The 15,960-nt window shown below is 44.2% G+C and overlaps 1 protein-coding gene across 1 annotated transcript in view; it reads right to left on the minus strand.

Annotated features, from left to right (window-relative positions):
• Positions 1 to 13,970, minus strand: part of LOC144679828 (tryptophan 2,3-dioxygenase-like) — an 88,922-nt gene extending 74,952 nt beyond the window's left edge. The window contains exons 1-2 of the mRNA XM_078540656.1: positions 13,287 to 13,970; positions 10,137 to 10,236 (exon numbers count right to left, since the gene is read on the minus strand). Of these exons, the coding sequence (XP_078396782.1) occupies positions 10,137 to 10,236; positions 13,287 to 13,321 (135 nt within the window). The 5' untranslated portion in view covers positions 13,322 to 13,970. The remainder of the gene's footprint in view (positions 1 to 10,136; positions 10,237 to 13,286) is intronic.
• Between the last annotated feature and the right edge of the window lie 1,990 nt (positions 13,971 to 15,960).

The following is a 15,960-nucleotide window of genomic DNA, read 5'->3' on the forward strand; positions in this document are numbered from 1 at the left end:
ATAGTTAAACAGATGAACTGGCCACAGGAAAAACTGGACATTGTTGTTACAATCCAGGTTGGTGGGTAGAGCACATGAGGTTTATGCTTCACTGTCAGAAGAAATGACGGTGAACTATGATGTGGTAAGAAAGGCTATTTTGAGTGCATGTGAGTTGGTTCCTGAGGCATACAGGCAAAAATTTAGGAATATGAGAAAACAGCCTGGACAAACTTATATTGAGTTTAAGAGAGTAATACTGAGTAATTTTGACTGGTGGATACAGGCATTAAAGATAGTGATGATATATGCAGCACTTAAAGAAGTAATTTTTTGGAAGAATTTAAAGATTCAATTCTTTTGGCAGTTAGTACACATGCAAAGGAACAGAGAGTTGATTCTGTAAGGCAAGCAGCAGAGATAGCTAATGATTATGTTTTAGTACATAGAGCTAAACATTTTTTTCATCACCATTTTAAATCAGAGAAGGATAGAAAGTGGGAAGGTGAAAGGAAGGTGGGTAGTCAGGGAAGAGAAGGAGTAGATGGAAATTCCCAGGAAGTTTTTTCTCAGAATAAAAAGGAAGGTGCTGAGGGTAGAAGTGACACTTGAAAATTGAGGTGTTTTCATTGTAATAAAGTTGGACACATGAAGTCAGTGTGTTGGAAATTACAGGGAAAATCTGTTGGGATTATTGGGATGCAGAAAAGTTCTGGAAGTAAAAGTACTATGGGTTCTGATGTTCAGGCACAGGAAAAACCAATGGTTTATGTACAGGTGAAACAGGGAGAATCAGTGATAGGTAAAGATGTAGAAATGTGTTCACAATGTACCCAGGAAAGTTCTGAGCAGCAGGTTGCAGAAATGTTTTGTATGTGAAGGGAAAGTCTTTCAATGTGTACAGGGTGGAGTAGGTAAAGTTGTTAAAATTTTAAGAGGCACAGGAGTTAGTCAATCCTTAATTTCATGGGATAGTGATATTTGTTGTTCAGAGGGAATAATGCAGGAACAGGTGATAATAAGTAGGGTCCATGGAGATGGTAAACCTATTCCCTTGTGGAAGGTAAATTTAAAGAGTAAGTGGAAAACAGGTGAGGTGAGTATTGGAGAAGTGAAAAAATTTCCCATTGCAGGGGTTCAATTTATTTTAGATAATGAATATTTTAGGTAATCTAGGATTATGTAACTACAGAGAAATATTGAACAAAGCATGTGAGTTAGCTAGGGAACATTTAAAGAAATCACAGCAAGTAATAAAAGTGAAGGCAGACAGGAAAGTTACAGCTCATAGTTTTATTGCTGGGGAAAAAGTGTTAATTATAGTACCAGTATTGGGTGACTCACTAAAGGCAAGGTTTAGTGGGCCTTACAGGATTGAAAAGAAACTGGGTGAAGTAAATTATTTAATGGTCAGGATTTTTCAGTCGGCCTGACACGCCGGCGCATAAAATAACACGCAATGACGTCGGGCTTGAGTCCTGAAGTCACCACGCTGTCTCATGATGTTTTGTTTGGTGGACACGTGCTGGAGTTGGCTGCGCGCCTGCTGATAATTGACAGGCCTATTAAGGCCATTGACGAATTAATTAATTAATTTACGCTGCCCGTCCAACCTTATGGTTGGCTGGCAGGCAGAAAGGCCAAGCGGCCTTTATGTTTTTTAGGAACCCTCACCCACGTGTAGGGTAAGGTTTCCTAAAACTTCCACTACTTAAATAAAAAGTTTATATGAAAAATAAAAACATGTCCCATCTCATGAGGGGCCATGTTTCATTACGTTTTTAATGTCTGTAAAAAAAATTTTTAAAAACTGCTTCAATCTCCCTGAGGCAGCTTTGTGCCTCAGGGAGATTGAAGCGTTCTTTTGCGCTGGCCCCAACTCTCCCTCCTCCCCCCATTTGCACAGGTAGCGCTCTATCGCTCGCATCTTCCACTGGGTGGGCCTTAATTGGCCCGCCCATGTAAAATGGCGGCGCGAAGCTGATCACGGGCAGTGGTCAGCTCCACGACTGCCCCCGCCTGCTCCCACTGAGCTCACCTGACCCAGGAAAAATTCATGCCAATAAATACTCCTGATAGAAGAAAGAAGCAGAGGGCGTGTCATGTAAATATGCTTAAAAAGTACTTTGACAGGGAAGAGGACCAAAAGGAGGTTTTAGTGGTGGTAGATAAGGAGAAAGCAGTAGAAATGCAAGATTCTGAAATTGATTTTCCTCTAATCAAATTGGATAATGAGGAGGTACTTCAAAATTTGAATGTAACTTTGAGTTACCTTCCAGACAAGTGTCAAAGTAATTTGGTGAAGTTATTACAGTCACACAAAGCTATTTGTGGGAATAAGCTGGGGAGGACAGATTTAGCTATACATGATGTGTGTGTAGAAGCTCTACCTTCAATAAGGCAGCATCCTTATAGATTAAATCTGGCAAAATTATCACAAATACATAAAGAAATTGAATTCATGCTTCAAAATGATATAACTGAATCTAGTTTCAGTAACTGGAGTTCGCCTATTGTGCTGGTGCTGAAACTGGATGGAACACAAAGCCTGTGTGTGGACTATCGAAAGGTGAATGCGGTGACAAAAGCAGATTCATATCTCATACCACGGTTGGAATATTGTATTGAGAAAGTGGGACAATCAAAATTTATCACAAAGATTGACTCGCTGAGGGAATATTGGCAAGTACCATTATCAGGAGAGAGCAAAGGAGATATCGGCTTTTGTGATGCCAGATGGGCTATATCAATTTAAAGGTATGCCATTTGGTATGAAAAATGCACCTACAACATTTCAAAGGCTGACAAACAAAGTAATTGCAGGACTGAGCAATTGTGCTGTTTATACTGATGGCTTGATAGTTTTCAGTCAGACGTGAGAGGAGCATTTACAACATTTGGAAGGATAATTTACTCGACTACAAGAAGCTAATCTGGTATGAACTTGGCTAACCATGAATTTGCAAAGACGCAAATTACATATCTAGGCCATGCCATTGGACATGGTAAGGTGGCTCTGGGACATGTGAAAGTCTATGCTATTGTGGATTTCCCCGTGCCTACAACAAAGTGAGAAGTTTTGAGATTTCTGGGCATGAATGGGTTTTACCAGAAATTTGTACCAAATTTTAGCATTGTGGTTGCTCCATTGACTGAACTATTAAAAAGGAACAAGAAGTTTCAATGGACATAGGAGTGTCAGAAGGCATTTAACAGTTTGAAAACTGTATCGAATACGACACCAGTTTTGTCAGTACCCAATTATGTCAAGCAATTTAAGTTGGCTGTTGATGCAAGCGATATAGGCTTGGGACCATATTGTTACAAAAAGATGACACTGGAATTGATAAACCAACAGGGTATTTTTCATGGAAGTTGAATGTAGAACAGAGAAGATATTCAATGATTGAAAAGGACAGTCCGGGTCTGGTGCTAGCATTGCAACATTTTGAGATTTACATTGTGAACAATTTCGTCATAAACAATTGTTTATACAGACCACAAACCTTTAAAGTTTCTGAACAAATTTTGAGACAAAAGTGCAAGGCTATTCAGATGGAGTTTATTACTACAACCATTTAATCTACAAATTACACATGTGGCTGGACTAGAAAACCTGATTGCAGATGCATTGTCAAGAGTTTGAAGGTAAATGGGAAAATTGGACATTTAAAACCTGGACATTGGACTGAAATGATTTTTGTTGATACCAAGGATTTGTATATGTATTATTTTGTTAATGCATGCATTTGGTAATGTAATAGTGCGGGTGTGTAGATATATATATGAGGTAATGTAAGATGTGTTAAGAAATTGAAGCTGTCTTTTTAAATTATGATGGTTCGTTTTCCTGTAAAGTGGGGGGTATCATGAAAATAAAATAATTTTCATAATATTATCATGGTTTATTGTAAAGGTAGGTTAATAATGGGGTTTCGATTAGTTTCTCTGTGTGTAGGTGTGTGGGGGGTTTAATTTAATTGCAGACAGCTGGTTCTGGAGCTTTTGAGTTATCAAAAGAGAGAAGTTAGGTTTGAAATGCTAAATACGTAAACATGGCTGAGGTTTTAGAATGTGAGATGTGAAGAACATTTGCATTTTTAGATAAACCAGAGTAGTGAGTTTCAAAGAGATGGTAAGGTGTTACACCTAGCCATAAGAAGGTAAGCCAAACAGTGTGATTATTTTTCCCAAAGGTTACTGATAATATGAGTACTATGGAAGATGATATTATGGAAAAAGTAAAGTTTCAAAGGCGTACTGGAACAATGGGATTTACATTAAAAAGGGAGAAATATGTGTAAGGAAAGAAGATTCTAAGATCTAACAAGTATGAAAAGCATCCAGCCTCTATGCCTCAAGCTGCTGTTTACAGGAACCAAAGCTAAAAAAACTCATTGTGAATATCCCTGTCCAGGGCATTGTGTGCTTTGCCTGGGTCTGTTGAAATCTGTCTTGTTTTACTGTTGCCTTAACAGAGGTGTAACTGGGAGATAGATTAATTAGGAGATTTAGGAGTTATTATAGTAATAATTTGTAGACCTATTTAAGTGCTTAAAACCCCTTTTCTTCCATTAATAAATGTTTAATTTAGTTTTGTAAAAGAAACCTCTAAGACTCGGTGGTCTAATTACTACTGAATTCAAGGCACGCATCTCAAAATAAACAACAAATTGCAAACAGTTGTGGCAGCTGTTTCAAGTTTCCCTCTGGGACTTGAGCAGCTCAGTATTTACCATCCATTGTGCCATAATATATTAGCTCTGCTAATTACTTGCTGTACCTGCATACTAGACTTTTACGATTCATGCAATGAGACACCCAGATCCCTCTGCATCTCAGAGCTCTGCAATTTCTCACCATTTAGATAATATGCTTCACTTTTATTCTTCCTGACAAAATGGACAATTTCATATTTTCCCATATTATACTCCATTTGCTAGATCTTTGCCCACTCGTTCAAACTATCTATACCTTTTGTGGCCTCCTTATGCCCTCTTCACAAATTACTACCCTACCTATCTTTGTGTTATCAGAAATTTTGGCAACCATCCATCCATCTCTTCATTCAAGACATTTATATAAATTGCAAATAGTTGAGGTCCCAGCATTGAATCCTGTGGCACACCATTTGTTACATCTTACCAACCTGAAAAAGACCCATTTATGCCTACTCTCTTCTTCCTGTTAGCCAGCCAATCTTCTATCCATACCAATATGTTAACTCCTCTCCCATGAGCTTATATTCTACGCTATAACCTTTGACTTGGCACTTTATCAAATGCCTTCTCAAAATCTAAGTACAGTACATCCACCGGTTCCCCTTTATCCACAGCACATGTTACACCCACAAATAACTCCAATATGTTGGTTAAACATGATTTCCCTTTCACAAAACCATGCTGACTCTGCCTGAATTTATCCAAGTGCCCTGCTATAGCTTCTTTAATAATAGCATCTAACATATTCCTTATAACAGATGAAGCTAATTGGCCTACAGTTTTCCACTTTCTGTCTCCTTCTCTTTTTGAATAATGGAGTTACATTTGCTATCTTCCAATCTCATTACTGCCTTGGTTCAAACATGGACGACAGAACTAAACTCCCAAGGTGAGGTGAGGGTGACTGCCCTTGACATCAAGTCCGCATCCATGAGCATTGGCAAAACTGAAGTCAATGAGAATCTGGGGTAAAACTCTCCACTGTTTGAAGTCATACCTAGCACAAAGGAAGATGGTTGTGGTTGTTGGAGGTCAGTCATCTCAGCTCCATGACATTATTGCAGGAGTTCCTCAGGGTAGTGTCCTCGGCCCAAACACCTTCAGCTAATTCATCAATGACCTTCCTTCCATCATAGGGATGTTCGCTGATGATTGCACAATGTTCAGCACCATTCACGACTCCTCAGATACTAAAGCAGTCCATGTCCAAATGCAACAATATCTGGATAATATCCAGGCTTGGGCTGACAGGTGGCAGGTAACACTTGTGCCACACAAGTGTCAGGAAATGACCAACTCCAACAAGAGAGAATCAAAACATCGCCTCTTGATTTCCATTGGCATTACCATCATTGGATCCCCAACTATCAACATCCTGGGTGTTATCATTGACTAGAAGCTGAACTAGACTAGACATATAAATACTGTGGCTACAAGAGCAGGTCAGAGGCTAGAAATTGTGCGGAGCCCATGACCGCCACCATCTAGAAGGACAAGGGCAGCAGGCACATGGGAACACCACCAACTGCAAGCCACAGTAATCTCCCTGAGGCACGGAGCTGCCTCAGGGAGATGAAGTAGATAATAAAAGTTTCTGAAAAATAAAGTAAAAAATTATTTAAACATGTCCCCTCCAAGCCTCTCACCATCCTGACTTGGAAATATATCGCCGTTCCTTCACTGTCACTGGGTCAAACTCCTGGAACTCCCTTCCTTAACAGCACTGTGGGTGTACCTGCACCACATGGACTGCAGCAGTTCAAGAAGGCAGCTCAACACCACCTTCTAAAGGGCATCTAGGGATGGGCAATAAATGCTGGCCCATCTGGCGAAGCCCACATCCCATGAATGAATAAAAAACTTCCAATCCAATGGGACCTTCCCCAAATCTAGGGAGTTTTGTAAAATTAAACCCAATGCATCAACTATCTCATTAGCCACTCCTTTTAAGGCTCTAGGCTGAAGTCTGTCAAGACCCAGGATCTTGTCAGCCCGCAGCTCCAACAATTTACTCAGTGCCACGTCTCTGATGATTGTAATTTTCCTGAGTTCCTCCCTACCATCCATTTCCTGATTTACAGCTGCCTCTGGGATGTTACTTGTACCCTATATGGTGAGGACTGATGCAAAATACCCATTTAATTCATCTGCCATTTTCTTGTTTTCAATTATCAATTTTCCAGACTCATTTTCTATAGGGCCAATGCTCACTTTGTTAACTCGTTTCTTTTTAAAAATATTTATAGGAACTCTTACTACCGGTTTTTACATTTCTGGCTAGCTTTCTCTTGTACTCTAATTTTTCCTTCCTTATTAATCTTTTAGATATCTTTTGCTGTTCCTTATATTCTGTCCAATCTTCTGGCCTTCCATCTATCTTTGCACAATTATATACTGGGTAGAATCTTACCTATAGCGGGCGGGCTGGGTGGGATCAGGCGGGGGCGGGTGAGGAGCCATTCGCTGCCCGTGATCGGCTGCGCACTGCCATTTTACGTGCGTGGGCCAATTAAGGCCCGCCCAGTGTAATGCTCGGCCGGTAGCACTCAGCGCTGCCTGTGCAGGTGGGGGGAGGAGGGAGGGTTGGGGCCTGCGCTCTTGTGCACATGCATATGAAAGAGAGCAGCAATCTCCCTGAAGCATGGAGCTGCTCTCAGGGAAATTAAATGGATAATAAAAGTTTCTAAAAAATAAAGTTAAAAATGATTTAAACATGTCTCCTCATGTGACTGTGTCACATAAGCTAGGACATGTTTGTGAAGTATACAAAATTTATTTTTTAATTTTATAAAACCTTCAGGAAACTTCATCCTGCCCGTGGATGAAGTTTCCTGAAAAATGCAAAGGCTGCTTGGGCTCTTCGCCTGCCCGCCAACCTTAAGGTTGGATGGGCAGCACTGTTCATAAGGTCAATTGCTTTCTTAATGGCCTTAATAGGTCAATAAAGGAAATTTAGGGCCAATATAATAAAGTAATATAAATAGTCCAAAGTATAATAAAGTTAACATAAGGGAAGAAGAGTTAAGACATGGCAGGGCGGCTCAATCGAGTGGAATGCGTGTCCTGTAATATGTGTGAAGTCATGGAAGCTACCGGTGTCCTAGACGATCACATGTGCAGTAAGTGCTGTCAGCTGCAGAAACTTGAGCTCCAGGTTTAAGAGCCTGAGCGGTGGCTGGATTCAATGTGGCGCATCTGCAAATCTGAGAGCTACGTGGATAGCATGTTCAGAGAGGTGGTCGTGCTGCAGTTTAAGGGCCTGGAGACAGAGAGGGAATGGATGACCACCAGGTTGTCCAAGAGAAGTAGGCAGGTAGTGCAGGAGTCCCCTGGGGTCCTGCTCACAAGTTGTTTTTCTGTTTTGGAAGCTGGTGAGGGTGTTGGTTCCTCAGAGGATTGCAGACAGAGCCAAGTTTGGGGCACCACGAGCGGCGTGGCTGTACGGGAGTGGAGGAAGAAGAAAGAAAGAGCTATAGTGATAGCAAGACCTCTAATGTAGTAATCTCCAGATTACTCCCAATGCCACGTGCAAGTGAGTACAGAATTAGGAGGATAAGGCAGATGAATGCGTGGCTGGAAAGATGGTGCAGGAGGGAGGGCTTTAGATTCCTGGGACACTGGGACTGGCTCTGGGGAAGATGCTATCTGTACAGGCCAGATGGGTTGCACCTGAACGAAGCCAAGGCTGAGTTCCTTGTTTTGCTAGTGCTGATGGGAAGGCTTTAAACTAACTCGGCAGGGGTATGGGAACCAGGAAATAATATTAGAAATGAACACCAGGGGCAGAAATTTTCACTTGGCGGGGGCGGGTGGGGGCAGTCGGGAAGACGACATCTGCCCATGATTGGCACCAGACCGCCATTTCATGCTAACAGGCCAATTAAGGCCCACCCAGTGTGAAACACGAGCGGCAGCGCTGAGCGCTACCTGTGCTGAGGGGGTGGGGGAGGTGGAGGGTGAGCGGGCCAAGCACGAACTTCACGCATGCGTGCGAGTGAGCGCTTTATAATTTCCCTGAGGCACGGAGCTGCCTCAGGGAAATGAAGAGATATGAAAAAATAAATTAATAAAAATGTAATGCAACATGTCCCCTCATGACTCTGTCACATGAGCAGGGACATGTTATGAGTGAAAAATGAAAGTTTTTATTTTAATTTTATTTGCTTTTGGAAACCTCATCCCACCCGTGGATGAGATTTCCAAAAAGATGCAAAGGCCGCTTTACCTTTTCGCCTGCCCACCAACCATTAGGCAGCGAAAAATTTAAGTTAATTGATTACTTAATGGCCTTAACAGGCCTTTTAATTTAATTTAATTTTAATTGTCGGCAGACATGTTGCTGGCTCTGGCGCGCACCCGCCGATTGAACTATAGTGCTCGGCCGATGTCAATGTGTGCCATTTCACGCTCGAGTGGGTCGGGCGCGTGCCTGCCCACCAAGCGAAAATTTCTGCCCCAGGGTGCACAAAATACTGGGAGAGACAGATAGCACTAGTATAGAGAATAGTAAGTTAGTAGGTAAAGTCAGGGTGAGTGAGCCAGTAACAAAATCTAAATCAGGGTTACCAAGCATGTATGTGAATGCACAGAGTATAGTAAATAAGATTGGTGAGTTACAGGTACAGATTGCCATGTGGAAATATGTTGTTGTGGTGATAACAGAGACTTTGCTAAGGAAGAGCAGAACTGGATGTTAAATATTCCCAGGTACAAGGTGTTCAGAAGAGACAGGAAAGGAAGGAAAGGTGGAGGGGTGGCAGTATTGGTTAAGGAGAGTATTGCAGTGCTGGAGAAAGAAGATGTCCTAGAGGGGTCAAGGACAGAATCAATTTGTCTAGAGCTAAAGAACAAAAAGGGTGTAATTACATCGCTCGGTGTAGTCTACATACCGCCAACTAGTGAGAAGGACATAGAAGAACAAGTCTGCAGAGAAATTATAGAGAGATGCAGGTATTATAGAGTAGTTATAATGGGTGACTTTAATTACCCAAATATAGACTGGGACAGTGATAGTGTAAAGGGCGGAGAGGGGCAAAAATTCCTAGATTATGTTCAGGAAAATTTTCTACAGCAGCATGTGTCCAATCCAACAAGAAAAGACGCACAGTTGGATTGATTTGGAAAAGAATCAAATGTGACGTGAGAAAAAAACTTTTTCACACGAGTGGATCGGGTCTGGAATGCACTGCCTGGAAATGTGGTGGAGGCAATTCAATCGAAGCATTCAGGAGGACATTAGATGATTATTTGAATAGAAACAATATGCAATGTATGGGGAAAAGGCAGTGCAATGGTCATACTGCAGATTTGGAGAGATGGTGCAGACATGATGGGCCAAATGGCCTCTTTCTGTGCCATTAAAATCCTGTGATTCTGTGAAGTTAAAAAGGTAGAATTGGCTAAGGGATAACATTGCAATAAAATCCTTAAACAAACCTGCAGATAGTCCCTGTATATTATTCCTCCTTTACTGGCTTTGTTTGTTCCATCTTGTGATGTGTCACTGTTATCCTGCAGGTCTGAAGGAAATGCATTTCTGAAAGAAATGTAGTATCATGTGGTTATCTATTGTACACTGGAATATCCTTCTGAATAGTGGGCATTCTAATTGAATCTTTAACCTCCTTTCCCTCTTCAAAGTCCTTGAAGACACTGTCGCCTCACTAATCCATTCCCATCTTTTCATACAAACTCCGTGTTTGTCTCCCTCCAGTCAGGTTTATTTTGCTGCCACGGTACCAAAACAGCTCTTATAAAAGTCACAAATAACATCCTTTGTGATTGTGACACAGGTAAATTTTCCGTCTTTGTCTTTTTCGACCTGTCTGCAACCTTTAACATAGTTAACCGCACCATCCAACTCCAAAACCTCTCCGCTGTCGTCCAGCTGGGGTGAGACTGCTCTCACAATGTTTCATTCTTATCTATATAATTATAGCTCGAGAATCACTAGCAATGGTTTCGCTGCCGCCCAGACACCATTACCTCTGGTGTCCTCTGAGGACCTATGCTGGCCCGTTACTTTTCCTCGTCTATATGCCGCCCTTTGGCAACACCATCTTAAGGCACAGTGTTAATTTTCAGATTTATGCTGGTGATACCCAGCTCTACTTCACCCCCAGCTCTCTCCTTACTCCTCCACTGTGGCTAAATTATCAGGCCGCTTACCAACATCCAGCTTCCTCCAATTAAATATTGAGGAGGCTGAAACCATTGTTTTCAGGCCCTGCTCCAAACTCCATTCCCTAGTTACTGGCTCTACCCTCTCCCTGGCAACAGTCTGAGATCAAGCCAGCATGTTCACAACCTTGATGGCATATTTGATCCCTCGGGAAGAATTTTATGCTTGGCATGCGGGCACGCATCCGACACGCCAGAGTGTAAAATGACGCGCAGTGACATCAATGACTCACGCAATATTCATTCGGTGGGCACAAACCAGAGTCAGCTGCACGCCCGCCGATAATTAAAAGGTCTATTAAGGCCATTAACAAGCTAATTAAATTCAATTCTACGCTGCCTGACGGTCGACGGGCAGGCGAAAAGGCCAAGCGGCCTTTACATTTTTTAGGAAACCCCATCCACGAGCGGGATGAGGTTTCCTAAAGCAAAGTAACATTAAATAAAAACTTTATTTTGGAATTAAAAACATGTCCTGTCTCATGTGGTGGAGTCACATGAGGGAACATGTTTTATTAAATTTTTACTGTCTTTATTAATTTTTTTAAAATGAGCTCCGTGCCTCAGGGAGACTGAAGCGCTCTTTTGCGCTCATGCGTGAACTGCGCAATGGGCCTGACTCTCCCTCCTCCCCCCGCCCACACAGGCAGTGCTCAGCGCTGCCACTCATGATCCACAAAGGGCGGGCCTTAATTGGCCCGCCCGTGTGAAATTGCAGTGCGGAGCTGATAGGGGGTGGCCCGCCCGGCCCCACCAAGCATCCCTGCCAAGGGCAGAATCCTGCCCCTAGATGAGCTTCCAATCTAATATTCAGGCCATCGCTAAGACAGCCTATTTCCACCTCTAGATGTCACCTGACCTCACCCCTGTCTCAGCTCATCTGCTGCTGAAACCTTTGTTCATGCCTTTGTTACCTCCTGACTCGACTATTCCAACTCAGTCCTAGCTGGTTTCCCACATGTCGCCCTCCAAAACCTTGGGGTCAGGCAAAACTCAGCTGTGTCTAAACTTGCAGCAAGGTCCGTTCTCCTTCCACCCCTGTGCACGCTGGCTTACATTTGGCTCGGGGTCAAAGCAGTGTGTTGACTTTAAAATTCTCATTCTTGTTTTCAAATCCCTTCTTGGCCTTGCCCCTCTCTCTCTGTAATCTTTTCCAGCTCCACAATCTTCTGAGATATTTGTGCTCCTCCAATTCTGGCCTCTTGGGGCAGAATGTTACAGCAGTGGGGGGGCGGGTGGGGGTGCTCACCAAGCCCCATCCCCGAAGCAAAGTTGGTGTGGAGCCGACCAACTCCACTCCAGTCTGCCCCACAGCCATAAAGCACTGTGGGCAGGCTAAGCATCTGATTGGCCAGCAGCTCCATCAATCCCAGCAGTGCCAAGAGTGCGTTAGTGGGCGTCACCGGGACTGCAACAAGAAGCAGAAGAAGGCCCACTGGATCCCAGGAAACAGGTCTTGGGCAGGGAGGATTTGGGCAGGTTAGGGATGGGGGTGGTGGATTTAAGGAAGCAACTGGGTAGGAAGAAAGGGGGACGGGTTCTATATTAGGGGGGCCACCCCCAATCCACAAAGAGCAGACCCCTGAAGATAACCTCCCCTTCCTTCCCGTCCTTTGAAGAATTATATTTAAAAATCAGGCCATCCACTCTCGCCCAAGTGCCAATGCCAGCCATTTTATGATGTGGGCAGCGTATTATCAGGGTCAATTGGATTGGTAACAAGCCTAATTGGCCCTTGATTATCTATTTAAATAAGGTGGGCGGGCTGCCGATTTTGGCATTGCCCACCTCCCGTATTATTGGGGTGAGCTCGGGGGTGGGCGGGAAGGTGTCCCTATTTTACGTACCCCACCCCTAAAACATACCCATTGGGGGCATGTAAAATGCAGCCCCTGTGCATTCCCATTGTTCCACCATTGGTGGCTGTGCCTTCAATTACCTAGCCCAAAGCTCTGGAATTTCCTCCCTCCGCCTCTCCATCTCTCTAACTCACTTTTCTCCTTCAAAGCACTTCTTTGACAAAGCTTTTGATCGTCTGTCCTGATGTCGTTTTATTTGGTTCAGTGTCACATTTTGTTTTATAATGCTTGGGATGTTTCATTACATTAAAGGCACTCCATAAAGTTAAGTTGTTTTTGTTGCTTGTCTATGTCAACATAACAATTAGAGCCTAATTCTTTCCCTCTAATTTAAAAAAGAACAATATAAGAATCAAAACTAATCTAATCAGTTAACAACTATTTATTTCCACATTCTATTTTCCTTCAGAAAATATACCAACAGCCACCGAAATTGAGGTCCAAAGATGCACAATTACCAAAAAATATAACAGTTAAAATCTAGCATACAGATTTTGAAGTTCTCCAAATTACATTCTCATATGTTCAAGCTTAAAGTAAAACTTACTGTAATTTACCCCCTCGGAATGGACACCCACTCATGGTCTTGTTTATTCACCCAGTCCCACACTGATGCCTCCTGATCTTGCTGCCTTTTCAACAAATTTGTGCAAATATTTCCTTTTTTCCCTTTAAAAGGGGCTCTCCATCTGTCCTGACCAATCAACAACAGATGCTCTGTGTGTGTGAGGAAATCAAATTTACTACACAAACATTAAGAGAAAGATAGGTTACACAAACTTCAGTCAACTCCCAGATCAGTCCACAAAAATAAAGTTATTGACAAACACTTTAACATTCACCCTATGAGAAGGGCCCTGTGTGGTCATCCCTCTTCTTCCTGATATTGGCAATTCTTATTGTACAAATACACTTATATTAATATGTGTTAACAAAAAGTCATTTTTTACCTTTTTAAAAAGATTGCTTAAGTAACTGATCGGCTACAAACTGTATAATAACTGTAGGATGACATAACTTCCAGGGTATCATAACTGGGCGTAAGTGGAGGATACATCAAAGACGTGCAGGGCAACACCACCATCCCTCCACCCCAGAACCTAGAGGTCCCCAGAGAAGAACTGCCCGGCAATTGCTTGGGAAGTTCAAACTTCCATTGGGCAATTACCCTGCAACCAAAAACACCTGAAAGTACGATTTAATTCGCAAACTTCGGATGGTTCTGACTGCCTTACAGTAATAGTTACCCAGAAAAGCTTAGAAGAATTAAAACCACTTCTAACTCTTGGGTGAATCCAGTACTGACCCCGCCTCCAACCCCAACACCCCACAAGACTCTCCCCACTGGACCCATGGACCCATATTGACCAACCCCCTCACTGACCACCGCCATGTTCACCTAACACCCACCCTCCCACTGACCACCCCACCTCACCACTGACCACACTCCCACACCGGCTGACCACTGGACGCCCCCATTGATCACCCAATCCACCACCACCGACTGCCCCCGCCACCCAATCCCCCCACAACCAACCTCCAACCAACCCCCTGACCAACACCCCATCACTGATCACCTGACCCCCACTCCCTACTGACCAACTCCCCTCCTACTGACCCCCCACCCAACCCCAACCCCCAATGACCACCCGACACCCCCCCACTGACTGACCAACTGGCCCCCACAACCACCTGATCCCCAAACCACCCGGCCCAACCCCGGCACCACCACCCCTTCCCAATCCTACCCACTCACCTTACAAACCTATCTTTTCCATGGCTTCTGAAAGTGGACCTATAAACTTACCTGCTTTACAGCAGCTAGTGCCATAAAAAAGGGGGTGTAGCTTCTTTACCTCTGACTCTGTAGCCCTGGACTGAAGGCCTCAGTAGCGTAGGTGAACTGAATGCCAAAGCAGTGGCACTGAGCATAAACAGGTGGAGAGAGATGCCTGCAGAGCATGAGTGGCAAAGGCAGACAGCAGTCAGGATGGGGCCTGCTGCTACCCACAGAGAACAGCAGGCAGCATCTCAGATGGCCAGCAGCCTTACTGGGCACAAAAGTAGCCAAATGGCCGAATGCAAGGTAACGCGTTTGATCCAGCGGAAGATCCCCTGATACTGAAATATTTTAACATAATCCCCTTGATGTTCAATTGCATTCCCATCCCTGAATCCCCCACTATCAACATCCTGGGGGTTACCATTGATGAGAAACTGAACTGGGCTAGCCATATAAATACTGTGGTTACAAGAGCAGGTCAGAGACTGGCAATTCTGCAGAGAGTAACTCACCTCCTGACTCCCCAAAGCCTGTCCATCATCTACAAGGCACAAGTCAGGAGTGTGATGGAATACTCCCCACTTGCCTGGATGAGTTCAGCTCCCACAACGCTCAAGAAGATTGACACCATCCAGGACAAAGCAGCCTGCTTGCCCGGCACCCCATGGGGATGCCTGAACTTCCGCAGAGATGCAATCAGAGTCGGATTGCCACTCCTTTCCTACATTCCTACCTCAAAATCCTTTCAATCTTATCTCACCTGACCTTCCAACTCAGGCCAGGTGAGAACTATGCAGTGTAGCGCGCCCCCAGAACCCTTTGTCGAGGGCTGCAGAGTTGGATGCAAGAAGGCCACACCCCCTTTTTTACAGCATTGGCTGCCATAAATCAGGTAGGTTTAAAGGTCCAGCCACTTTCAAGCCAGGGAGAAGATAGGTTTGTAAGGTAACTGGGTAGAGCTTTGACAGATGGGAGGTTGCGTGGAATCGGGGCAGGGGGGTGTCAGGTTGGGTCAGGCAGTCAGACGGAGGAGGGCAGTCAGGGGGAGAGGCGGTTGGGCAGTCGGGGTGGGGGGAAAGGGTTGAGGCAGTTAGATAGTTGGTGGACGAAGGAGGAGGGCAGTCAGTGGGGGGGTTGTCGGACAATTGGTGGGGGTCGGGTAGTGGATGTGGCATGAGCAGTCTAGGGGGGGTTGGACAGTCGGGGGATGGGGAGGGCAAGCTGGGGGCTGGAGGGGTCAAGCAGTTGGGGGATGGGGGGGTGCCAGACAGGCGAGGGGTGTCAGACAGTCGGGGGAGTAGGGGTTGAGCAGTCAGCGGAGGTCAGGTAGTCGGGAATTTGGGTTGGGCAGTCGTGGTGGAGGGGTCGGGCTGTTGAGGGGGTGTCGGACAATAGGGGGAAAAGGCAGTCAGGAGTGTCGGGTAGTTGGTGGGGGTTG

Source organism: Cetorhinus maximus, chromosome 1 (assembly GCF_964194155.1).
Source record: "Cetorhinus maximus chromosome 1, sCetMax3.hap1.1, whole genome shotgun sequence".
Lineage (NCBI taxonomy): Eukaryota > Metazoa > Chordata > Chondrichthyes > Lamniformes > Cetorhinidae > Cetorhinus > Cetorhinus maximus.